The sequence below is a fragment of the Sorex araneus genome, chromosome 2 (assembly GCF_027595985.1).
Source record: "Sorex araneus isolate mSorAra2 chromosome 2, mSorAra2.pri, whole genome shotgun sequence".
NCBI lineage: Eukaryota > Metazoa > Chordata > Mammalia > Eulipotyphla > Soricidae > Sorex > Sorex araneus.
The window spans coordinates 122,711,088-122,738,048 of record NC_073303.1 but is presented as its reverse complement, the minus strand read 5'-3'; the positions used below and the strand labels follow the sequence as shown (position 1 = coordinate 122,738,048).

Sequence of the window (26,961 nt, the reverse complement as noted above, 5' to 3'; positions counted from 1 at the left end):
GTGTTTACCAGCTCATTTGAAGTATGTTTTTCCTAAGCATACTACCACATTTAGGCTTATGTATTGTTTCCTTAGCCTCAATTTTATGCTGACATTCAAACATAGATCTTTTTTCTTTATGTGCTATTATTGCTGCCTCCTACCATGTAACCATGTGAAGCCAGGAAATACCAACAGAATATTTTTTTAATTATGAAGGAGTCATTTTAGATGACTAAGAAACTTGTAAGTTTTAGAACACTAGAAAATTACAGAAGAAATTATAGTTCCTTCCCTTTTTAGTAAATATAATATTGCTAAAAACTAACAAAATAAATAATTTTAAGGATCAAAGAGATAGCCCGAGGTTTACGGTGCTTATCTTGTTTGCTATTGACTTTGGTTCCGTCTCTGAGCACTGCCAGAAATGATCCTTGAGAACCGCCAGGTATGGCCCACAAACCACAAAATAAAACAAAAGTTGGGGCTGGAGAGATAGTACACAGCCAGCCTGGATTTGATCCCTGGCATCTGGTCCCCCGGGAACTGCCAGGAGTAATTCCCAAGTGCAGAGCCAGAAGTAACCCCTGAGCATTGCTGGGTGTGACCCAAAAAGCAAGCAAAGAAGTAGCACTGTAGCACTATCATCCCGTTGTTCACCGATTTGCTTGAGCAGGCACCAGTAACATCTCTATTGTGAGACTAGTTGTTACTGTTTTTTGGCATATCAAATATGCCATTGGTAGCTTTCCAGGCTCTGCCATGAGGTGGGATATTCTCAGTAGCTTGCTGGGGTCTCCGAGGGGAACAGAGGAATCGAACCCTGATTGGCTTTGTGCAAGGCAAACGCCCTACCCGCTGTGCTATTGCTCCAGCCAAGCAAATAAGTAAGTAAGTAAGTAAGTAAATAAGTAAATAAATAAATAAATATTAATTTCAAATAAGTTGCCTCTAGCCTCCCATTGTTAAAAGGATCAATTTTTAGACAGAAGCTGCTGTTATCAAGAGCATATATTTCTTACATTTTCTCAGACTACACAGGGGAAACATTTTTGTTTTACTATCAGAAAACAAGAACAGCAACAACATGTAAGCAGTCTCGTTTGCTTTCAACCAGACTTTTAAGTTCTGGCTTGCTCACCACTGCTGAAATACTCCACAGGGAATGCAAGAAATGAATAGTATGGATTCCAGGAGAAAGAGATCTCTTGCTAGATAGAATCTTGGGGGATGTGGGAAATAAGGACTGGAGAACACATTATAAACAGGAACATTTTTCCCAACTTACATTTCTTATTATCTACTACAGTGAGGTATAGATATATGACAATATAGATGAACACCATTCAAAACAGATTTGAAACAACTTTAAACCAATCATACGGTTTATCACCTTCCAACATTAATATCACTGTCTTATGTGTGGATTACTTGCTTATTAGTCACCTTTTTGAAACCATGCACTTCTTGAGATACATATATCTCAAGACTATATTTTAACCATGTTAGTAGTTTCTCCTCAGTAATCACTTAGCTTTGTGCACAATAAGCACTTGGTGGGATATCTTTAGCGAATGGAAATGGACCTGGGTGCTGAAAGGAAGGTAGAAATCAGGGGTGACAAATGTTTGGAAAAGGTTAGAGGGTGAATATTAAACACTTTCTAGCAATATAAGAAAGGATACAGACTTTAAGAGAAGATGCGGATAGATTATTGCTTAGAGTCTAAATCAGATTTTCTAATGAAGCATATGATTATTTTTTTATAGAGCTCATCATAATAGAATACTGAGAAAACATGGTATTATGTGGGTTCCATATTGACTCTCTTATTAAGTGCAAAGATGTTGGCTAAATTTCCCAACAATTATTTGGATCCAATCTTTTTCTTTGTATGAATTGAGGAAACTTCTATAAAGTATTGCTGCACAAATATATGGCTCTGTGGAAATAACACTCAGTTTTAATGGGTTTTAAGTAGGTGTATAATTAGTAAACCAAATATTTAATCTCATAACATAATCTTTAAAATAAGGGTTGAATTAGATTGTCTAATTTTCACTTTCTTCATCCAATGTAGATTTTTTCAAATCAATCAAGTAATTTCTGGAGAGGGAGAGAGAGAGATAGCGAGAGCATATACCATACCAGGCTCTCTGGTAGGTGGACTCTCACAAATGACTGAAGCTGTAGATTTTTTAATTAGCTTATGACATAATAATTATGACATAGAGAATAAATTTATAAGTAGTTGTCTGCTTATTTTAGCAGGTAAAATACTGGTGGCTGATTTAGAATTGCCATGCCAGTCAAATCCCTTACTCAGGAGCTGGGGATGTGACTCAGGACTAGAGCACTTGCCTTGTATGTGTGATGCCCTGGGTTTGGTCCCCAGGACCACCAACAAAACAAAACAGAACAAAATAGCCTCTTGATTCAGTGAGAGCAGTCTGTCAAATAGGCCGTAGGAGCACCAGTCACATAGGGCACAGTAGCACCAGAAATTATAATTCCTATGTAATTAGTCAAATGTCTACAGTTTTGTAATAAGCTTTGATCATGAGCACAAAAATTAGTTTTCATTTTTCTTCCATTGAAGGATTATAGATTTTATTTACTGGTGAAATTAATTCACTGATGATTTCCTAAACCTAGAATTCTTCTTTCTAGTCCACTCATTTTGTAGACCGTGGACTAATACTCTAAAAATAATCCAGCTCACCTCTGCCTGTAACTCACTTGAGATGGGTTCAACTCTAGGTGGAGAGAATACTGTATGCAAAAGGGTCCAAAAAATAAATGAATAAAGGCTTGGCACAGGGGAGGCTCAGTCATGATAATTATATTTGATATTTCTTTTATTATGTGAGATTAAGGTAATAGCAGAAGGAAAATATTACAGTAGAACTCTGCTATCATGGATGAACCAAGGCCTGTCAACTTGGTACAGCTTCTTGTCTCACAAAGAAAATGGCGCTATGCTATGAATAGTCCCTTTCATAGTCTCTTTGTGACCAGAGTTCTGGGAGCAGGGCTGAGTCATCAAAAGTTTAGTCTTACAAGAACAAACATGCTTCTCCCCACCTCACCCCACCACCTCACCCTTATTTGGGGGGGAGGGGTTGGGTGGCCCCCGGTAGTTTTCAGAGAGTTTGAATGGCCCGGAAGCCCTTCCCAGAAATAAGGGGGCTGGTGTGAGGACGAAGAGCTCAGTGCTGCTCTGGCTTGAGACTTGGTGCTGCCTCAACCAGCTCTGCTGGGGGCCTCTGGAGGGGTTTCTAATGGGGATGGAACATGGTGTACTAAGAGTTGAACTTGGGGCTCAACCTATGCTAGTTCTTACTCTAGTCCTGTAAGCTCTCTCCTGAGCCAAAATGTTACTTCTTAATCCCTTCCCCATCACCCCCTAAATTAGCTTCCTTTCCAAAGGAGTGGCAGGATTATTTCAATAATACATACATGTTATCTAAGTTAGTTTGCATAACATTCTTTGGGTTCTTTTAAAGTTTTATGTACTAAAAATCCATGCCATGGGGTCTTGAGTGATAGCACAGTGGGTAGGGCATTTGCCTTGCACGTGGCCAACCAGGATTCAATTCTTCTATCCCTCTCAGAAAGCCCGGAAAGCTACCGAGAGTATCTCGCCCTCATGGCAGAGCCTAGCAAGCTATCAATGGCATATTCGATATGCCAAAAACAGTAACAAGTCTCACAATGGAGACGTTACTGGTGCCTGTTCAAGCAAATAGATGAATGAGTGGACAACAGTGCTACAGTGCTAGGGGTACTAAGGTGGGGCCATACCTCAGGAAGCCATTTTGTGCCCAGGGCTTCATGTAGGCAAGGAATGTGCTCTATCACTTGAGCCACGCCTCTCGCCTAAATCTGTGCTTTAAGATGTTAGTTAACGTCATACAATTGAACACACAATGAAGATAAAGAGTCCCAGTAGCCAGAGGCTATTCCTAGGCCAGGCAAGAGGAAGTCATTATTCTTTGCACCGCTTAGACTGCAGGCTCCTTCACAAGTGATGCCCTGTTTTCTGGCATAAGGGCTAAAAGCCAGATTCCCCATGGAATGTAAATACATCTGCCTGTGCATTTTTCATGGTCAGGCCCATTTTCAGGTCCTTTCAGGGTTTTCAACCTGTGGTTATTTAACCTGCCATTTTGATCTAATTCCCTTAGCCGCAAGTTTCTTGAGTTACTTCTGTCCTTTCCTAAGGCATTGGAAAGGGAGCCCTACTTGATGCTCCCACCCCATTAGGGTCTGTGGTGTTTCTGCCTCTTCCAGATTCCCTGGCCCTAGAGCTATGGTTATTATTCCTATGAGAGCTTTCTCCATGCTAGCTTGCCTTTGAATGTCTGTATACCAATAGGAAGTAAAAAGTACTCTTTTATGCATATAAAAGTTATACAATAAGTCTCATAACATTTAAAGATACTTTCTCAAAGGAATTCTTAAGGAGTTTATGATATTTATTTGGGACGAGGACAGGGGCTGGAGTGGAGGTTTTTGAACTACACTTGGCAGTGTTCAGGGATCAAACCAGGATTAGCTACATGCAAGGCCTCACCTCCAACTATACTATCTCTCCAACCTTTTTATAATATTTCTGAATTTTAGCTACATTATTCTTTTCTGTTCATTTGAGGACTTAGAAAGGCCCTGAGTATAATAAGAATCTAAAGCATTTGGGCAGTGATTTATTTCACTAGGGGAAAATGTGGGCTCATTGGTTCGGGTTAGCAGCAGGCATTCAGTTCTATTTTCCTGGGCTTGGAGGTCAATGACGCGTTGCCGTGTACGAAAATGAGATGGCGTAAGTAGTCTGTATCATGGTCGAGGAGGCACAGACTTTGAAGAATACTTTACGGTTGTGAAAGACGTTTTAGAGAATAGGAGTTTGAGATATCACTTAGCAGTAAAGGGCAAAGTAAGTCTAACTAAAGCTCAACTAAAGCTATTTAAAAAATTATTTATTGTGTGGATACAACTAAACCTTTATGGTTAAGTATTGGGTTGCTATTTTATAAATGACCTAAAAACTTTTAGAAATAGTCCATTTATCAGCTGTTGGGATAAAGAAAATTTTATTAAATATTTTAAGGTTGTTAATAAATTCATACTTTAATAGTGATTAGTGTTATGGCCATAGATTGTTAATTTCCTTGGTTTCACTTTCCTTGATGCTAAGTATAAACTTAATTCTAAAAACTAATCCAAATGAACAGTTTTGTCTTATTTTTGTATCATGCCCAGGTGTACGGAGGTCTTACTCCCAGCTCTGTGCTCAGGGATTACTCCTGGCAATGTGTGATGAACCATATGTGGTTCCAGGGATCAAACTTGGGTTTGCTATATGCAAGGCAAATGCCCTCCTATGACTATGTCTCTGGCTCCTGACAATTTTAAGAATGAAAAAAATAAGGTTTTTTAGAGGAGACTTGGTACAGTTATACATTGTACAAGTAAGTAAGTCAGTCAGGTGTCAAGGAGCAATGCTTATTTGTTTTAATATGGAGTTAAGAACTTATTTACAAAATTTCATAGTTTCAAGTCCTTTCACTTAAAGATAAAATATTCACATTTATAACCAAACTATGATAAAATTTGATGTCACAATCTAAGGACTATGTGGTATGGACTTGCTATGAACTATGCCTAATTTTAGCATGATATATATTTACTATGGGTCAAGACCTGTGATCTCATTCAGAGCTCAGTTTGAACTCAGAGAAGTTAAAAGACCTTCCTAATATTGCACATGGATTCATCCATAAGTGAGAGACCAGTTAGACCTTGGGCCCTGCCAGTTCTATATCTCATGCTCAGCTACACTGCCTCTCTGCAAAATTATGTGACTTTCATTATGATTTATTTCATCAGTAATATTTGTTAAAGAATGTGATCTTTTACCATCAAGTCAGAGATACTTTTCTGACACAGAAAATAATGTGGTGTTCATTACTCAGGCTTGCATGCAGTTACAGAATTATTTGAATAAATTAAATAAGAAAGAAATTTTATTTCACATGCAAGGCCTCCAACAGCAGAGCAGAACTGACACTGCTGTCTCAAGAGTAAAGCTCCCAAGAGATAGTCTTCTTCCTGCTCCCTGCTCTGAGACAAGACATTTTCATCATTGTCCCAGAATGACTAACAGCCTCTGGAGTCATGTTTAAACTGCAGTCAGGGCTGGAGAGATAGGACATGCATTAGGGCACTTGCCTTGCATGCTGTCAACCCAGTTCAGTCCTCGGCACCACATACGCTTCCTCCAATAACTCCCAGGAGTGCAGAGCCAGGAATAGCTCCTGAGCACCACTGGGAATGGCCTTCAAACTCAAAAATAAATAAATCAGTTCACCCCTAATTAGAAAAGTAGTAGCTCTCTGCAAATCCCACCCTGCAGATTCCTGCTTATGTTTCAGGGGCCAAAACCAAATTGAATAATTACCCTAGCTACAAAGATTTCTAGAAAATTGAATTTAGGGGATTTGTTATTTTTAGACCACCAGAACAAATCTGAATTATTTCAGTAAAGAACAAATGGGAGAAAGTTTTGGTAGCATTGAACATCAACTGTGTTCTAATTTCCAACATAAAAGACCCAGGATTCATTCACAAGCTCCAAATGGCAAAATATTTATTTCTACTGAATAAGCAAGGAGCATTTCTTGATTTATTTGAATGAAAGATATTGAGGAAATCAAAGATAATTCACAAGTTTTCTATCTTTATTTGGATATTGATCTTATGATTCAAGTAATGTAGAAGATACAAAAGTGACTGGTTTGAATGGAGAGAATAAATGTGCTTTGGGCCACAGAGAATATGCTGCTTCTGTGGAACAGAATGGAAGGGGACCAGTTATCTAGGAGCAGGAGTCTGGATCTTGGAAGAGAGGTGGGGGCCCAGGATACTGTGAGAGATCTTGTCTGAGGGGCCCTTATGGAACTGTTTCAGGGAGAAAGACGACCAGTTTTCTATTATAATAGCAAAATCAAGAGAGAAGAAACCTAAAAAAAGACACTCCAAGTGGGAAAGCAGGGTACCTCTGGTGCTTTTATCATTTATTCTTGAGAAGTTTGCTAGAACGTAGATTAGAATGGGTGAAGGATCGAGGACCCTTGTCTAGGACACAGGGGGTCTTCACAGAAAGTCCCTGTAACTCCTCCCACTGCAGAGCAGCTGTTCCTTTCTCTGAGTTAGGACCTGAAATAAAAATCAAAAGGCAAAAATGGAAGAACTTCTTGTCCACGGGTTGGTTTAATGGGCTGGTTTTTTTGCCAGGGCCTTTCTCTGCTTTCTTATTTCCTTTCTACCCCCAGAGTGACCTCAAGTCCTGCCCAGAACTTTGCCTCTCTTTCCTCTCCCAAGTGTTTTTTACCCTGATTTGGACCCATCTTGTGCTCTGTTAGTACTTTTGACTTTGTGGATATGATATAGTGTTTCCTCCATGGCTTCCTCCATGGAATAAAATTTGTTTTTCTTCAAACCTAAGGGTTTTTTTTTCTGGCAGTATATTGCAGTAACTAATTATTGAACTCGAGCTTTAGATATCCAGTTGCAGTTTGGGGGCAGGAGGAGATTAATGAAGTTGAATTAATGAAGATTAATGAAGATGCTTAAGAGGACCCAGAATCCCCACCACATTCAGGTTCGGTCTGAGTCATGGACGCAGCTCAAATAACTGAAGTTTCTATATAGAAATCCAATTTAAAAACTTCCAAATAGTAAACTTGAATTTGAATAAAATTGAATTTATATTTTTAGAGATTTGAATTTCCTTTATTTCTCATGAACATTATTTAAAAAATTTAATAGACGCTTGTCTTTCAGTGGCACTTCACAGTGAGGGATAAATGGGGAGAACATTAACTTTCTAGGCCACTTAGCAACTCTTTAGAGTCTGGAACATCCTGAGGAATAGTAATTTCCTGTAAATTTTTCTAGCTCAAGATCTGCTTAATAGTAATGTAGTACAAAACATCAAAATGTTGTCGGGAAAAGCTTCCTCACTCTCTTCCAAGGTTTTAATGATCTCCAATCAGAGCAGCATTTTTAGCTGAGATCTTGTTATCCTATGCACTAAACGTTTGTTTTTGACCCATTAAAGGGGATGATGAGCCTATCTTCATTGTTCAGCTGTCAGCTGTCAACTAATACATGCTAATTGTTTAAAACATCATTTATTGTCTAGTGCCAAGATAGTACTGACCATTTCCTAAATATGTGAACTGACTTAGCCCACTCTTCACATCCATAACTCATTATCATAGCATAATAACAATTTAGCAGCTTTTAACTCACTGCTAAGCTATATTTTTGGTTTATTGTATTTTAGAAAAAACAAAAGCACATTCAGAAAAATGAAAAAAAAATTAATAAATTCCAGTATTAGGTCCCTTGCTAGGTTTTCTATGAGTTGTCTATAGGAAAATGAAATAAACTTAATATATTCAAAAATGCCTTTTAAAGTCATATTTACAAAAATACTTTTATATTCTCACTCTCCAAACTTCTCTTTCTTACCATGGATCTTTTTGTAACAGAAAATGAGTGATATCCCAAAGGTAAACATGCCCAGTTGCTTAGAAGTAGACAAAGAAATATATCTGGTGCAGACTGCAGAATCATCAAAAAAAGTTTTGACTCATTCATATTCTTTCTTTATATAAATCCCATTCAATGTCTTTTCATTTTATGACCTTCTGTTTTATAGACTGGAAAGAAGTAGTTGCAGTGTGCTAATAAGCATATGAATGGGTATTTTCAATATATACTTTTAGTCCTCACTTATGAATTCTTGTTTTTTTCTTTTTTGGGTCACACCTGGTGATACACAGGGGCACAGAGGTTACTCCTAGCTTTGTACTCAGGAATTACTCCTGGCAGTGTTCAGGGGACCATATGGGAATTGAACCCGGTAGGCTGCATGCAAGGCAAACGCCCTACTCGCTGTGCTATAGCTCCAGCCCCTCTCACTTATGAATTCTTAAATGTAGTTTAAACTTTTTTTTTAAAGTTCTTAAAATGGATTTACCCTTGTATTACTAGAAAAGCTAGACCAAGATTTTTAAAGGAAAGGAAGATACTGATGTGGTCATTAAGAAAACACATTCTAAAACAGAGTTTGAAAATTAAACTCGAACACACATATACACACATAGAGTCCTCTTCCAAGGGAAGCATGTAGTGACCTACATAAAAGTCATAAAATCAGGGTACACTAAACCGTATCTTTCCTTAAGAATTGTATTTCCAGAATTTGAGCTTAGCAAGTAAGATTACCATAAAAGCAGGATCAGAGGTGATGACCTACAAGGACAAAACTAGTGTCAAGTCACTATTTTAACTGCTGAAATTCCAGAGTTAGCGAGGCCATTAGGAATCAGATGACAGTAAAGCAAACCAGATAAGAGCCAGTTAGGAAGACACTGAGCCCCCAGTTCCAGGCGGCTATCAATTGCAGGGTAAAGTACTAGAGACAGACGCTTAAACACTAAGTCTTTGCTGTGTCAGCTGGAAGTGGCCTGTACTTCCTTCTGAGGCAAAGTGAGTGCGCATCCTGAGCTAAGGCTCAGTACTCCCTAGAAGGGGGTGGGCTGTGGAGGAATCCAGCTAATTATGGGATGGGGGTCCCCAAGGACTTAACTCACACAGTGGAAAAGTTAGGTATGACATTTCAGTTGGCTTTATAAATTAATTTTCTGAAACCAATGTATTAGATACATATAGAAATAGTTACTTGTTGTTGTTGTAGTTTAGAGCCATTTAAAAACAATAACTTACTTTTGGATCTCTGCCTAATTATCCTTCCAGTAAACATATTGATGAAATGGATAGTAAATCAATAGTCAGCTCTGTAGTCATCACCATCATCACCATCACTTGTCATTTATTTATTAAACACTTGTTATGTGTCAGGAACTGTGCTAAGTGCTTTATAGTAATCCTTGCAGTGATCTTGGAGTTGGGCACAATTGTTTTCCCCTTTGTCATGGATAGAACAGTGGGACTCCAAAAAGCCAATATCACAAACAAACCTGGTGATTCAAGTTCTCAAATTCAGACCAAAAATTGTATTTTGTTTCAGAGTATGTGTTTTTAGTTACTGCAGTATTGCCCTTGCTACTTTCTTTTTGATTTACATATGAATTTAGATATTATAAGTCCATAAAGAAGAGCTCACCCAGAATATATAATGTCAAAACTACTTTTCTATCCAGTGATAAAATTTTTTAAAAGAAAGAATAGACTGCTTTTATTTTTTTATGACAATTGTAAGAGTGAGAAATATAAAATGTCCTACATACATGGCACTATTTAATGAACAATTTGTTTTAAGAATTTCTTGAACTATTCATTTTTAATACAAGTAAGATATCAAGACTATAAATAAAATAAAAGTCAAAGATTTATTTTTCAACTTGATAAAATTTACTTTTTGATAAAAATATGCCAAGTGAAACACATAGGTAGGCTATTTTATGTATTTTAGTATATTTTTATAATATACTAATTACAGGCTATGAAAAATGTAAGATTTACCTAATGAATTACCAATGTATTCAATAGATATAGAACTCCAAAAATCAAATATGAAAGTTCTGTTTACATAGATGTTCCTAAGGAAGGGGAATGATTTGGGAGAAGAATTTAACTGCATTATTTAATAATTGAGTTTGTTCAATAAAATGAAAAATAAATGTGGGCTAAGAAAGGCCTGGAGGAAAACACAAATCATTTGAATCTGATCTAGTGTTTATACCACAACCTATTGTCCAATCAATATATTTAACAAAAATGTTTATATCTAATATTTGCATAAAATTTAATATTATGTTTGGAGTACATAGAAATAAAAATCCTTTTGCACAGATCTTTTAACTCATTAAGAAACATCAAGTAGTAATGATAGAGTAAAACACTGGCTGTGTTCATTCCTATAATATGCCAGATATCATATACTATTTCTTATTTTCAAAACCATCCTACAAGGAAGCTATTGTTGTTCCTATTATTTTCAAAATCAGCTTTTAAAGGTTGATTGATTGCTTAAGTTTACCAAAACTAGTTAGAGATTTCCAGGTTTCCAGATTCCAATATCTTCTCTTGCACATCCTAAATGTCATTGATGTAAAGCATGCACGATGATTTTCAGTTCGCCAGAGTATGTGAACCCCCAGAGCACTCTGAACCGACTGCCAGATAACTCTCGGATTATTTTGATTCCAGGAAGTTTGAGCTATTGAAAATAATAATTACTTTTTCTAGTATTTCTAGGATGCAACAAAATTCCAGCAACCATTCAGAAATTAAACTTCCACTTTTCTTTTGACTTTTCTGGAAAAGTTAGCATTTTAATCACTAGATTTTGTATTATCTCTAGGTTTTCAGTGAAGCCTAATGGATTAAAGAGAAAATTGCTGGCTACTAGAATCAGTTCTTACATGTAACATTGGGAAATTCTAGCATACTTTTTTTTTCAAATTTTATTCCGAAATTTAGAAAAAACAAATCTTACTTCTTAATATTAAGCCAAATGTTTATTTCCCAGATTTTACCTAAATGTTCTCTCCTGAGGCCAATGCCATTGTGAAACTATTTTAATGGCCTTCTTTGGGGTGCGGTGAAATGCTCTAATTGCCTTTGCTAAAACCCAGGGTTTCATATAAATTGAATTTTTCTTTTAGGATAATTGCCATTCACTTTTGTTTTATATGCAACTGAGTGGGGTTTTGCAGTATCCTCAGTGGACAATTAAAGTGCTGAAATAGGAGAAGCTAATCATTGCTTTGTGTGGGAATACTGACAACCTCTGCGTATTTGTCAATCTGTGTTAACAGTATCGATCAGGATGGGATCCTCATAGAGGGGCAGATAATATTTCCACTAAATCCTCGGACAGTGATGTAAGTGACATATCTGCGGTTTCAAGGACTAGTAGTGCTTCTCGTTTCAGCAGCACAAGCTACATGTCTGTCCAATCAGAACGGCCCAGAGGAAACAAGAAAATCAGGTGAGTGAGGGGATTAAACCAGGAAACCCCGCTAACTGTCTTTTAGAACGTCTTAATTTTTCTTTGCATAAACTTAAGCTTCTTGACTTTTCAAAAGTTAATCTTTGTCAATAAGGCTATGAGAATTTCTGTTCACGTTACAGATTATATTTTGGTCTACATTTCAAACTTCTTGCTTAGAAATATCTTTTAGATCTAATAGCAGTTTTCTTACTACAATACCAATTTTTTGGTGTGATTGCCATTTAATACTGTTATTATTGTATCTTTACTGAAATTAAGGGGAAGATCAAGTGAAGACTTGAGTTTTTGAGTGTGCCTAGGAACATGAAAAATCATTTTTGAAAATTATTTTCCCTAGCTGAACATAATTCAGTGATTCAGAATATTTAATAATTTACTTTTTTTAGTAGGAAGGCTTGCTAACCTCCTAACATTTTAATAAAGACCTGGAAAAAAATTTCATTTTTCAAAAAAATTATGTGTAATATATGTTAGCATGAATTATACTTTTTGCCTGACCTGTAGGTTTATGGGCACCTGTGCCCAGTAATTTTATTACTATTAGGTCAATAACGAAGAGACCATAGCTATTTTCCATGCAGTCTTTTAACAAGGGTATATGATTTAAAATCAGTATTATTAAATATTGCTTATCCAGTGCTTCTCTGGTATACACTACAAAAGTGATCTTTGTTTATGTTTAGATTTCATTGTCTTTCTGTTTAATATCATATGCATTTTTCCTGACCTTGTTTTTCCTTTTTGTGTTTATTTGCATGCCTTGGATTTTGTGTTGCCTTCCAAAGGCCAAAGGGAATAGAAGAGGGAGGGACAGAAGGGGCTAAGGATGAAGAGATAGTTCATGAGGAGGACAAGGTCAAGGAAGAAAGAATTAATGAGAATGGGCAAGGGAAAGAAATCGCACAAACATGTAATAAGGAGAAACACAGAGAATCAGGAGACGAGGAAAAAACGCAGGAGATACCTGAGCAGGGGAAAGAGAAAGAACAGTGGAATAAAGAGGATTTGCAAAGGCAATTTTCACAAGACAACGACAGGTAAAATGTCCTTGTTTAGTAGCATTTCCCAGTAGTTTCGTAGTTCTTTCTTCTACCCCTGTAATCTATCATGCCATTTCCATTTGGTTTATTTTCTTGTTTGTTTAACTTCTAATGTGACTAATATTTGAAGAATTAAATATTATTAGTTTGTAGTCACTAGTACTGAGAGTCTGGTTTATCTCATTTTCAAGTTCTTTATGACTAGCTGAATCAAACTTAAATTTCCCTTTAATTCTTTCAGTACAGATTACTAGATATCTTCCCCAGTTGAGGAATGAAGAACTTTTACATCAAAATGAAGGGCCTAAAAATATTTATCAAACTATATAAGAAATATTACACACTGCACCAGAACTTTAAAAAGCAAGATAAGAGGAAGGAGTCAACTTTATTCAATCTCTCGTCCTCTAGTGCGTGTTTGACTTCCACAAAATATTACAAAAAAAGGAAACTAAACTGTTGGCTAGACCCCTCTAGGAATTTACTGAACGAAAGAAAATGCCAAAGAAGGAACTTTGAATGGAGTGGGTAAAGGCAGGGGATAATACAAGCAACAGCACCAAAAACCAAATATGTTTTTCCTTTTATATCACTAGGCACTAAGTCTGAAGCTAGTTCTCTAGGGCGGAACCGACGATCTGTCGGCACAAGTCCACAGAGAAACTTCCTTCCGTGGTTGGAGAAAATGAAATTTCTCTGACTATTATCTGACATGGAGAATTGCAAGTCATTCTACAAACTTAAGGATTTTCTAGTAGTTAGTTAGTCCAGGATTTAATTTTGTGTTCTTACAATGTCTGCTTGATAAAATGATCCACACTGTTTAAAAGCCACATTTTGCAATAACACATCCAAATCCATTCTCAATGTGTACTTTACTCTTGATTGCTGAGAAAAAGAATTCAGACAGATGATTACCACTTTGGTACATGACTCAGTAGAATCACTTTTTACCTTAGACTTTCTTTTTTGAGGAGGGGACTGAGAGGATGGGTCTCCTAGAGCCAAAGGGCCAATCTACATGAGTGATTATGTAGAGGTTTTGCCAATTATAACCTGAAGTTCTTACACTTTCTCCATTATGTTCTCCAGGAGTATTGTACATTGCTAGGGACAAGAGTGAGATGCTATAGTCATAGCAATCTGAATGAATCATGAAGGCCCTGTATTTAGATTTAAGTAACTACAGGAGTCTTACATATTGTCAATTAAAGGAGGCCAGACCCACCTCTCAAATGAACCTATGTTCCATGAGGTGATCAGAAGTACCAACTACAATGTTTATAATAAAATGATGGCATAGCTCATTAGTAATTAAACATGGGATCTTTAATTTGCTTTCCTTATTTAAAACTAAGAGTCTTTATACTGGGAGAAAAGAGAGTTGAGCACTCTCAGTGACATTTGTTTGGGTAGTTCATAAACAGAACCACGGATTGTTTAAGTGCTAATAAATGAACTGGCTTATGCAACATTTTTGGAAGTAATCTTATTTTAAAATAGACCATTAATGGTTTGTGTCAGAAAAGAGGAGGGGAAATGCTTGATTTCCTAATTTAAGTATTTATAGTAATGTTAGTATTTAAAATTAAGACGGTGACTACAATGAACAAAATTCATTCTAGTTACTGTTTCATTACAGTAATTGCATGATAATTATGTTGTTTGTGTTAGTCACATTAAAATAGGCCTCTTGAATGTGCAAACAGAAAATGGCAAAAAGAAAATTTAAAAGATTCATTAAATGTTTGAGTATACTTTAAGCTGGTTAATAAATAATTTATTCATATTTAGCAATCATATTTACAAACATGTCTACTGATAAAATGCCCCTTTAACTACCACAATGATTATTTTGTAAACCTTAGTACATTAAAAGTTACATTTACCATTTAAACAATGTTTTTGTTTGTTTGGGGGCCATACCTAGCAGTGCTCAGGACTTACTTTTGCCTCTGTGCTCAGTGGTGATACATAGAAAACTGTATATGGTGTCAGGGATTGAACCTGGGCCAGCCAGTGTAAAGGCCTTAACCTTTTTACAATCCAGTCCCTAAAATACTTTTTTCTAAATCTATGCACATGTGTGTTTTGAACCTTTTGCCTATTTACATTTGCTGATTAAACATCGTGTGTGTGTGCGAAATTGGCCTGGAAGAAAACTGTTGAGTTGTAGGAAGAAATTATTAAACTATAGCCATTTTTTTGACTGTGTAAAAAAACTCAGTACATATGGCATATTCCTGCCTATGTTCCTGCATTTAGAGGAGAACAGTAATGTTTCATGCAAATATTTTTGGATTAGGAATCTAAGGTCTTCTAGATCCTCTTCCTGACTGCTGTGTATACCTTTCGATTGCGTTCTACACTCAACAGAGGTGTGCATGGTTCATATCCTCTCCTGCAGATGAGATGGCTGTGCACAGGAATCAGCAAAGTGAACCATCTGTAAATGGGAGAATTTGCCTGATTGTCCTGAATTTAGAGATTATTGGTCCTGTGGCTAGTGTAGAGCAAGCAGCTCATCAGAAGTTACACTTGGCAGGTGTTTCCAAAACATATGCCGCAAATAGTTGATAGTCTATTGATCGAGTTGATCAATTTTGGGTGTTTTGGGTTTTCTGGAACTATGTGTCTGTGCTGACTCATCTAAGACGGTTCACTCGTGAACCACATGCTTCTGTTGTGGTATAAGTGCTGGCTGGTATTTTTTTGTTCTTTCTTCTTGAGGCTATTTTAGCTAATACTACTAAAAATTTACAAACCCAAGAAACTGCTACTCTTATAATGATACATGCAAACAGAACATTAAAAAAAAAAACCTTGAATATCACTCTTAGATTTGTGATTTTTTTGTCTGTTTAGGGGCTAGACCTAGTGATATTCAGGGGTTATCCCTGATTTCTGCTCTCATTAATTACTTCTGGAGGTGCTCAGGGGATAATAGGATGTCAGGGATTGAACCAGGGTCCACTGCATGCAAAGTAAGTGCCCTACCACTGTACTATCACTCTGGTCCCAGATTTGTGATTTTTTTCAAGTTTAGAATGAAGCCGCCAAATTTGAATTTTTAAAATAATCATTTGTGCAGAGTGTTGTAGTACTCTCCAAAATCTTTGAAGAGTTCCTTGTATTGGTTGGTGAATTTTAAGATAAACAACAATTTCTGAGGGGAAAAATAGCTAGGATTCTTACAAGGATCATATTTAATTAGATCTATTTGGGTGCATTTTAAAAATGCTTTTAAAAATGTTCTTTAAATTCATAAAATGGGCATTCTATTTGTTTCTTTCAATGACTTAGTATAGTTTAGTGTATGCATTTGCATATAAAATTTATTTTTGTTACTTACTCTGATTCTATTATAAATAGATTTTATTGACTTCATGTTTAGATTATTCATTACTAGTACATATAGAAATACAACTTAGGTTTTGTATATTGATCATATCCCACAGTCTTGCTGTATGTATGTCTTTATTGGCTCCAAAATGTTTTTTGTTGTTTTATTATTAATTCCTTAATCTATATGGGAGATTATATCATTTGTGAAGGAAAATAATTTTACTTTGTCCTTTGCAATCCACATGCCTTTAAATTGCTCTTGTCTAATTGCCCTGGCTAAATCCTCCACTAACATGTTAAATAAGTGGCTCATGGAAAGTTCTTTAAAAAAAGAATAGCCTTGTGAAATTCATTTGTGTTAGTCATAAAGATACCTCTCGGAGAGCCCGGTAAGCTACCGAGAGTATTCCACCTGCACGGCAGAGCCTGGCAAGCTACCCGTGGCATATTCAGTATGCCAAAAACAGTAACGATAGGTCTCATTCCCCTGACCCTGAAAGAGCCCTCCAGTCATTGGGAAAGACAAGTAAAGAGAGGCTGCTAAAATCTCAGGGCTGAGTGTAATAGAGACATTACTGGTGCCTGCGTGAATAAATCGACGAACAATGGGATGACAGTCATAAAGAAGGAAGGGAGTCCCAAAAAATGCTTAGAAATCCTGAGAGCCACTCCTGGAAAAAGTTAACCAACTGGACCAGCTCAATGCTTGGATCTGATGATACAGTTGCTCAGGCCTGACAGTGCTCCGGGGCCTTCCGGACTATACCTGGCAGTGCTCAGTGGTCCCTGCTCTACTGGAAATTGAACCCTGTGCATGTAAGGCATGTGCTCAGCCCTTTCAGCTGTCCTTGAAGTCCTGTAAAGGCATTCCTGAAGAAAGTATTTCCTGTGCTTCTCCTCTACTTCAGAATCATTTATGTAAAAACTTTCTTTTAAAAATTACATGAGTGTCTTCACTGTATCACTGCCATCCTGTTGTTCGTCGATTTACTTGAGCGGGCACCAGTAAGGTCTCTGTTACACTCAGCCCTGAGATTTTAGCAGTCTCTCCTTACTTACTTTTTTAAATTTCTTTTTTTTTCAATGAATCACCATGAGATACCGATACAAACTTACAAACTTTCGTGATTACGTTTCAGTCATACAAAGATCAAGTACCCATCCCTCCACCAGTGCCCATTCTCCACCACTAATGTTCCCAGTATCCTTCCCGCCACCCCCCACCCCCCACCTCTGTGGCAGGCACATTCCCTTTTACTCTCTCTCTCCTTTGGGGTGTTATGGTTTGCAATACAGGTAGTAAGTGTCCATCATATTTGTTCTATAGTCTATTTTCAGCACACATCTCCCATCCCAAGCGAGCCCTCCAAGCATCACTCATTTAGTAGTCCCTTCTTTATCCCAGTTGCCTTTTCCCCCAGTATGTGAGGCCAGCTTCCAAAAATATCTGCTTAATGGAATCATTTAGCCTGTTTCAGTTTCTGTTTAATTTACTTTTGTTAATTTACCTTGTCAAGACTTTCTAGTTAATCAAAACCTTTCTAATTCTATTCAGTTTTTTAAACTATGTTGTATTCAGTTGATTTTTCAGCATAAACTATGTGGAATTTTGTTATACATAATTATTGACATTTTCATCTTTTCTACCTTTTTGAAGCTTAGTTTTCTACTTCTGTTTTATTACAATGAAAGTTATATGATTTCTTGTTTAAACTGCCTCAGATCACATGTGCTGCTAAGCCCAGTCCCTGATTGCTTATGCCACCATGCAGACTTTATTAGGACCTCTCTCCCAATGCACTGCAGAGTAAATGCTCTTCTCTCCGAGAGTGTAAGTGTGCATTCTCAGTTTTCCATCCATCCTGTGGTCATCTGTGGTCTGATTTGTGGACTTTCTGCCTTTTCTGGTCCTTCACAGTGCACAGTCTCTCCCTGCAGTCACTGTCATTCTGATTCTATTGTCTAGTTGCCTCTGAAATGTGTCTCCTTCCCCCAGACTCCATTTCTGCTTTTGTCATTCAGCCTGTTATCGCATCTATCTTCAATCAGGAAATTCTGATCTAAGGACAAAGTCAGTTCTGAAAGATTTTAGTGAATGAGTTCATGGCATTAAGGTTATCAGTTGGAAGGAAGAAATTATCAAAAAGTCTGAAAAGAACTGAGAGATTTGTGTTATCATAACAACAGGTCATAAGCTGGGAGGAAATGATAAAATATAATAAACTTTTAAGTTGAAGGAGAAGAGAAATCTTCAAATAGAAAAGTAGCAAGTTGTTAGAAATATTGTGTATATTCAGGACTTTCTATGAGTTGATCAGCTTTATTATAACCATTTGCATCTCATAGAATCTGATTTACTTGTGTAACAATCTATCATGTGTAGAGAATTAGTGCTTCGGTTTGGCGCATTGGGGATTTGACTGACTTGCTTTGCAAGGCTGTGAAAAAAGAACTTGCTTCTCTTTTCCTTTTTTAGAGCTTTTAAGAACTTCATACTTCATAGAAACTTTCCTGTAATACTCTGTCAGATGACAATTCAGAATAACATAGATTCATCTCACACTTTGTATACAGAAAACTGTTTCTAAAATACTCAAAATATTTCATCATAAGATAATTTCACTTGGGGCTGGAGATAGCACAGGGAGTAGGGCGTTTGCCTTGCAATCGTCCAACCCGGGTTCGATTTCCAGCATCTCATATGGTCCCCTGAGCACCGCCAGGAGTAATTCCTGAGTGCATGAGCCAGGAGTAACCCCTGTGTATCGCTGGGTGTGACCCAAAAAGCAAAAAAAAAAAAAAAAAAAAAAAAAAAAGATGATTTCACATGGGGCCAGAGATAGTACAATGGGTAGGGCGCTTACCTTGCACGTGGCTGACTCAGGTTTGATCCCTGGCTTCCCATATGGGCTCCCAAGCTCTGCCATGAGTAATTCCTGACTACAGAGGCAGTAGTAACCCCAGGCATGGCCCCTCCAAAAAAAGATAATTTCACAAAGTTAATAGAGATTCTGGGAATTGTTTATGTGGCTTAATTACTTATGTGCTTTTTTTTCTTACTGCTATTTAACCTGTAGTCATCAAATTATTTTATTCTTATATTGTAATACTCAAATGATTTTATTCTTTGATTGTTTTTATTTGGCAAATGCTATTGAATACTTCTATAGGCCAGATAGTTTTTCCCTCCTATTTTAGCTATTCTCTGCTAAAATAGGAGGGAAAAAAATAAGAACCTTTCTTTTTTTTTTCTTTTTGGGTCACATCCTGAGATGCACAGGGGTTACTTCTGGCTTTGCACTCAGGAATTACTCCTGGCAATGCTCGGGGGACCATATGTGATGCTGGGAATCGAACCCTGGTCGACCCCGTGCAAGGCAAATGCCCTACCCTCTGTACTATTGCTCCAGCCCCTGTCTTTTCCTTTAACAGTTTAAAGTCTACAATGGATATAGAGAAGTAAATTATCAATTATAAAATAAAATATAAAAAGTAATTATATATGATTCTATAGTAACAGCTCCCTTTATTAAAATATCTTAATAAATCAGTTTTTTAAATCTCATTTAAAGTTCTTAACTTTAAGGTGCATTTATATAGAAAATTTAAAGTTATGACAAATTATCTAAATTGTCCAATATCAAATAGCTTCAGTTACAAAATAGTAATAAAACTTATGTCTTTTGATATTAAAGTCCAGTGTCTTCTGGTTTCACAAAAGAACATTTTTAGAATAAATGGGGGCAAAGAAACAGCTGAGTCAGCATTAATAGAAAATAGGAAAATGGGAGGCTGGAGAGAAATAACACAGGGGTAAGGCTTTCAACCTTCCATGCTTCCTTCCCTGGTTCCAATTGCTGGAACAGCATATGGTCCCTAGAGCACCTCCATGACTGATGCCTGACCACAGAGCCAGGAATAGGCCTGAGTACCACAAAGGTTGTGACCTCAAACCAAATTTTTAAAATTAGGAAAACTTTTTTCATTAAAGTGATATTTATTTTGAATTTCTTGTGTTCTCTAACTTAAAGTCTTTTTCTGAGCTAATAGCATAACTTTTTTTTGAGTAGCTTTGTTAAATAGATGTTTTTACTAACTGTACTAATCCAAGCATAAGATTTCAAAATCCCCAAATTATAACAATTAAAATATGTTATTTGTACTTGTCACCAAGTTTCTTCTGCTTAGCTTTTTAAAAATCTGCATACCATATAAATCTTAAAGTAAGCTTAGTGAGATAAGAAAAAGAAGTAGGAATACTTAGATATATAGAACCAATTTTTTAAAGATAATCCTTTCTGGGTGTATTTCCAGAATTTTAGTTTCGTAAACTCATATTTGAAAATAAATGGTTTTATAGTCGATGAATTGAGAAACTACTATATATATTGTCCATTTCTTCACAATTCCTACATGTAATAGCATATATATTCCATACATATTCTCAGTAGTCAATTCAGAAAATGAGTTTAAACTAGAATTTCCAGACCTTATGATAGACTTTTAATAAAATGCTTTCAAATTTTATTCTGAGAAGCATGATTTAAACTCAGTATATGCTTTATTTTTTCTGTTTGTTTCTCAGTCTTTCAGTAAAATAAAAACTTTCATATTGCTAGCTAAAACAAAGAGTTATAGTTTCAAAATTCTAGGTTACCCAGAAGAAAAATTTTGAAATTGAGAAAATGGCATGAGGGTCAATCTTGTCCTTAAAACAGCAGTCAGCTGAAACCAGGAAAAGGATTGTATAGTCATATAGGTATTAGTTTATATGACATGATGAAAAATAATTTCCAAGATATGGATATTAGATTTATCTTTAAAATCTAGATACTAATACAGAAATACACAAAAATTTAATAATGCAAGGAATATCCTGAGTATTATCAATTTGCCCACTTTCTATATGTAGTTTCAAATATAATTTTCTGTGTATTATTTAAGCAATCATTTCAACCAAAGCTATTAAGTTGTTATATAAGAAGTTAGTTTTGGTCACTCTCCTCAAATTCTCCATCTCTGATAGCCACATAGGTCACTTATTTGACATTTTTAATTTTAAAAATAGCAAAAAATCCCTATTATTTGAGATATAATGTGCAACATGATAACTATAGCTAATATTGTTGCATTTGACATTATAGCAGAAAATTGTTAGAGAGGAAATCAATCTTAAAAATTCTCACCTCAAAGAAAATTTTTTGATAATTATTTCACAACACATAGACATCAATATTATGTTTTGTGCCTTAAACATGCAATAATGCATGCCAATTATTTTATCAATAAAACTGAAGGAACTTCATTTGTGCATTTGCAAGATTGCAAGATTTCTATTCATAATTGAGATTGAGTCTCCCAAATGAAAGCAACACCCCTCCATTTTCTATCTTTTTTATTCTTTATATTTATAATAATGCATTGTCTTGGGACCATTGGTTGCTATGATCAAAAAGGCTGCAGTTTCAGATATTTTCATTTATGGCATATTCATACTATATGTGTACATGCATAAATTATATTTTAATGCTTGGTAGAAGGGCTTCTATTTTCTAACTTCCCACGAACTTAGTGCCTTTTTATTTATTTTCTAGACTCCCATATTTGGTTTTACACTATTATTAAATGCCTATACGGACCATAATTCCCATATCTAATATTTTAACACATCATTACTCTTTACTATTTCTACCATGCATTGGAATATATCCTCTTTATTAAAATAATTGATGATTCATATTATGAATATGAAGAACAAGCAACTTCCCTATCTTTTAGAGTACATAAAATTGTCATCAAAGTGTATGAAGATAATATTGAGTGAATATTATAAGGGACATGGACTTTTTTGATAGACTTTAACTTTAGGTAGATAGAATTTTTAATAAACCTTAAAATTTTAATATAAACTGATTTATCTTCCTAGTATACTTTCAAAATCTTCACCACTACTTTTATCATTGTTTCTATATATGTAGAGTGATTTGTTGGTTAAAATTCACACTTCTGGGGTCAGAGAGATAGGATAGAGGGTAAGGAACTTGCCGTGCATGCAGGTGACCCCAGTTTAATTGCCAGCACCACATGGTCCCCCAAGCCCCACTGGAAACAATCCCAAGAGCCCTTGTATGGCCTTCAAGAGCCCCCAAATTAAAACTGATTTCATATATACATATATTTATATGTTACACGATATATTCATATCATATAGACATATTTTCTATTTTACATATATGTATGTGTGTTTCTATCATGAAATTTTAGCATATCCATGAGATAGGCAGCAGTTTTTATTATTTGCATTTTTACATTAGAATACATGTGGATTCTGCAGATTGAATATTCTGGTACTGCTCTAGTGATATAAACATAGTAGTAGGTTCAATCTATGTATGTGGAAATCATTGCAAAAGCGAAAAAAGAAAAGAAAAAAGAAAAAAATCTGTGGGGTAGGCAAACACTCCTTAGAGAGCATTGATACTTTGGAGGTCATGAACTTTTACCTTCATAGGATCCCAGTCTTCCTCTGTCAATGCCCTGCCTTGGCATTGGTAGGTCCTCTGCAAATATTCTCAGTGAAATGAATGAGTGAATGAATACCCAACTCTTTCAGTTATTTGTTAAATGTGGTTTTTCTTGTTAAAAGTTGAATTTATACAATGATGAGAGGAAATTCTGAAACAGCCACGATTTTTGGATGCCACATCACTAGATAAAATTCAGTGCATTTTTCCATGACCCTTGAAACTGCTGTGAAAAAAAAAATGTAATCATTCTTTCCCTCTCTTGATTATAATTTTCCTTCTAAAATGACTCACTCTTAGAAGCTTAACATGGTGCTTCTCTCAGACTTATTTTGCTCAGAAAGCCACAGACCCTTACTGGAAGTGATTTTACAAGTGAGCTAGTACTTTGAACTAAAAATAACTTCCTAAGTTAGCAGTCTCCAAACCAAGTTCATATAAAAAATAAAAAGGAAAGCTTTTTAAAAATGTAAATTCTCTACCCTCGACATTGAAAATTTTATTGTAGTGTATCAGTAATCCTGTAGAACATGGTCTTGTAACTTTTGTATACTATCGAGAGTTGCTTGGCCATGTCTGCCCAAAGAACTCAGAGTTCTCTACCTTATTTAAAAACACAAGGTTAATGCCATTTTATTCCTGTTTGTCTTCCTTCCTTCCTTCTTTCCTTCCTTCCTTCCTTCCTTCCTTCCTTCCTTCCTTCCTTCCTTCCTTCCTTCCTTCCTTCCTTCCTTCCTTCCTTCCTTCCTTTCTTTCTTTCTTTCTTTCTTTCTTTCTTTCTTTCTTTCTTTCTTTCTTTCTTTCTTTTTTCGCATTTTGGGTCACACTTGGCAATGCACAGGGGCTACTCCTAGCTTTGCACTCAGGAATTACTCCTGGCGGTGCTCAGGGGACCATATGTGATGCTGGGAATCGAACCTGTGTTGGCCACATGCAAACGCCCTACCTGCTGTGCTATTGCTTCAGCCCCAATTCATGTTTTTTACTTTGTGAAGTTTCTTTTGCTGGTATGGTCACATTAGTTTATATCACTGTATGTTTTAAGGGGTACAATTTCAACATATCACACCAACTACCAGAGTACCAGCGCCCCCACCACAGACACACACAGACACACACACAAAGACACACACACACACACACATACAGAGTTCAGTGGAATCCCTCCCAACTTCCAACCTTTCTCCTCACTTGCCCCTGTGATAACCACATCTCCAGGTGCTGAGTCTACTTATTTGTTTCCACTAGTTTTTTCCTCTTTCCCAACTTTTCTCCTCTGTATCCCACACATGAGTGAGACCATCCAGTATCTGTCTTTCTCCTTATTTTTTGCTTTACACTATGCTCTCCATCTGCCTTTTGAGAAAGTCCATTCTATTTGGGGGCTATGTAACTATTACAAAGACTTTCATCAACTGAGTCAAATCCTACCTACCTATAGCCTTTTTTTAAAAATGGCCAGAGTCTCAACCAGGCAAGTAATGACAAATGTGTGTCTATATAATCATACTTAAGTGAAACATTATGTCTTTTGTTCCCTTTTGCATTTATGATTTGCCCCAACTTTAAGAAAAAAGGATTAAGAGTCAGAGCAATAGTACAGTGGATAGAGTGTTTCCTTGCACATGGTGACTGAATTTCAATCCCCAGAACCCCTTAGGGTCTCCCAAGCTCTGCCAGGAGTGATCCTGTGTACAAAGCCAGGCAGAAACCCTGAACACCACTGGGTTTGGAACAAAAACAAAAGCAAAAAGGTTTAGAAGGAAGAGTTGCATCAGTGAGTGAGATTTGAGTCGTAGAATAGAGCCATCTTATTTTCACACAATGTTATTAAATGTACATAAAATCAGTGATATAGATAACCAATATATTTTCATATATTTATATTGCATATGAGTACATTTTATATATTTATTATTATATATATTGATTATATATTATGGACTGGAGTGATAGCACAGCGCGTAGGGCATTTGCCTTGCATGAGGCTGACCCACGTTCGATTCTTCCATCCCTCTTAGAGAGACTGGCAAGCTACTGAGAGTATCCCGCCCACACGGCAGAGACTGGCAAGCTACCCGTGGCTTATTTGACATGCCAAAAACAGTAACAACAAGTCTCACAATGGAGACGTTACTGGTGCCCGCTCAAGCGAATCGGTGAGCAACGGGATGGCAGTGCTAGACAGTGCTACAGTGCTATTATATATTATGTATATTATTTTATGTACATCAGAACTCTCTTTTGATATGATTCTTTTTTCTTTGAACTTTATGCCCTACTTGTAGACTGCTGCTTCCAAATTATATGTTTTTATAACAATAAACTTCAACTGATACTCGGTTTATTGAGGGCCACCATGAGATTATTAACAGCGATTTTTGTTTTGGTTTTGTTTTGTTTTTTTTCGTTTTTTTATTTGCTTTTTGGGTCACACCCGGTGATTCTTAGGGGTTACTCCTAGTTTATGCACTCAGGGATTACTCCTGGCGGTGCTCGGGGGACCATATGGGATGCTGGGAATTGAACCCGGGTCGGCCGTGTGCAAGGCAAATGCCTTACCTGCTATACTATTGCTCCAGCCCCTAATAAGCTGTAGTATTTAGACTTTTTACTATACTGTAAAGTGAAGTAACATTAAAAAATTAAACTAATCACAGTTAAAGAAAATATCAATGATCAAATTCTACATATTTTATGTTATTTATATAATAAAATTTAATCTTTGTTACTAGCAAATACATTGTTCTGATATTAAAATTCCTATTTTACATCAAATTTTATATTACTGGCAACTATTTTCATCTAGCCCAAGTGTGTTTAAATGTTCTTAGTGGGGACTTGGGAGCTACTGCAGGGGTCATTGTCCTTGCCTTGCATGTGACTGACCCCTGTTCCTCCCATGACACTGCATATGATGCCCCAAACCCCACTTGGAATAAGCCATAAACACTGCTGGATGTTGACCTCCCAAAACAAAGTAAATTGTGCTATAAAGCATTTTGTTAGTCTTCTGTATAAAATAAATATAGTGACCTATATTTAGGTCTATGTATATATCATCCTATATATATATACATATATATATAGTGGCCTATATTTATATATATATATATATATCACCAAGCTCAGAAGTTTGCTGATAAATGTTAGTAGCTAAGGAAGACTATAACCAACTCATCTATTTTGAAAAATCTGACTTTTTTTCATATTACTGCATGGGGTATATGTCCACCCATCTGTCATTCAACAGTTGGTGCAGAGAATACTAAATTTAAAATAATGTTTTTAGGATGCCTTCATTGTTGAGTTTTGTTTTTTATTTTTTAATCATGAAAATGTTCGTTTCCATAAATTTAGAAGAAGTCAATTTAATTCTTAATAGCTTCTTAAGCTGGCATTGAGGAATTGCAAATTTTTTAACTCTAAGATCCTGAGAACAGCTGTGATTCAATATTTCTATAGAATTAAAAATAACTAGAAACAATGTCTCTGAATATTTTACATAATAGTTTCTAGTAATTATACCACAATGATAAAATAAAGTACTCTGAAGCTAAGACTCTAACTGTATTTAAATTGTACTCAATTTTTGCAAGTTCTAAAATATTTAACATGGTGATGAATTTCTTAAGGCTTTAGCAAAATAAATTGCACAGGAGAAAAAACAGCTGCCCTTCATTTCTTTTTCTTTGGAAATAATCACCTTTGCAAGAAGCTGATATTTTGTTTTTTGGTTTTTGTTTTTATTTTTTTTTGCATTAAGTCAAGAGTTAATTTTCTGCCATGCAGGAATTAACAGTAGCATGCTGGAAATCATGACTGAGTCATAAAATATTTTTGGTTCCTATATTTTCATATTTATAGTGAAAGCGTGTGCCCCACACACACACACACACACACACACACACACACACACACACACACACAAACCCTATTGTGCTTCTAGATAATTTTCTGGGAAGGAGGTGAGCATCTTTCTCTTTATGAGAACATCTTTGATCCTTGCAATGATATAGGA

General features: G+C 36.1%; 1 protein-coding gene across 50 annotated transcripts in view; it reads left to right on the top strand.

The window, feature by feature from the left end:
* RIMS2 (regulating synaptic membrane exocytosis 2) overlaps nt 1–26,961 on the top strand; it is a 547,885-nt gene that overhangs the window by 404,748 nt on the left and 116,176 nt on the right. For 18 of the 50 annotated variants that reach the window (XM_055125211.1, XM_055125201.1, XM_055125204.1 and 15 more), the window contains 2 exons: nt 11,835–12,007; nt 12,817–13,068. The exons of 17 other annotated variants lie outside the window; for them this stretch is intronic. In XM_055125211.1, coding sequence (XP_054981186.1) covers nt 11,835–12,007; nt 12,817–13,068 — 425 coding nt within the window. The remainder of the gene's footprint in view (nt 1–11,834; nt 12,008–12,816; nt 13,069–26,961) is intronic. 15 more of the 50 variants (XM_055125225.1, XM_055125228.1, XM_055125230.1 and 12 more) reach the window with 1 other exon arrangement.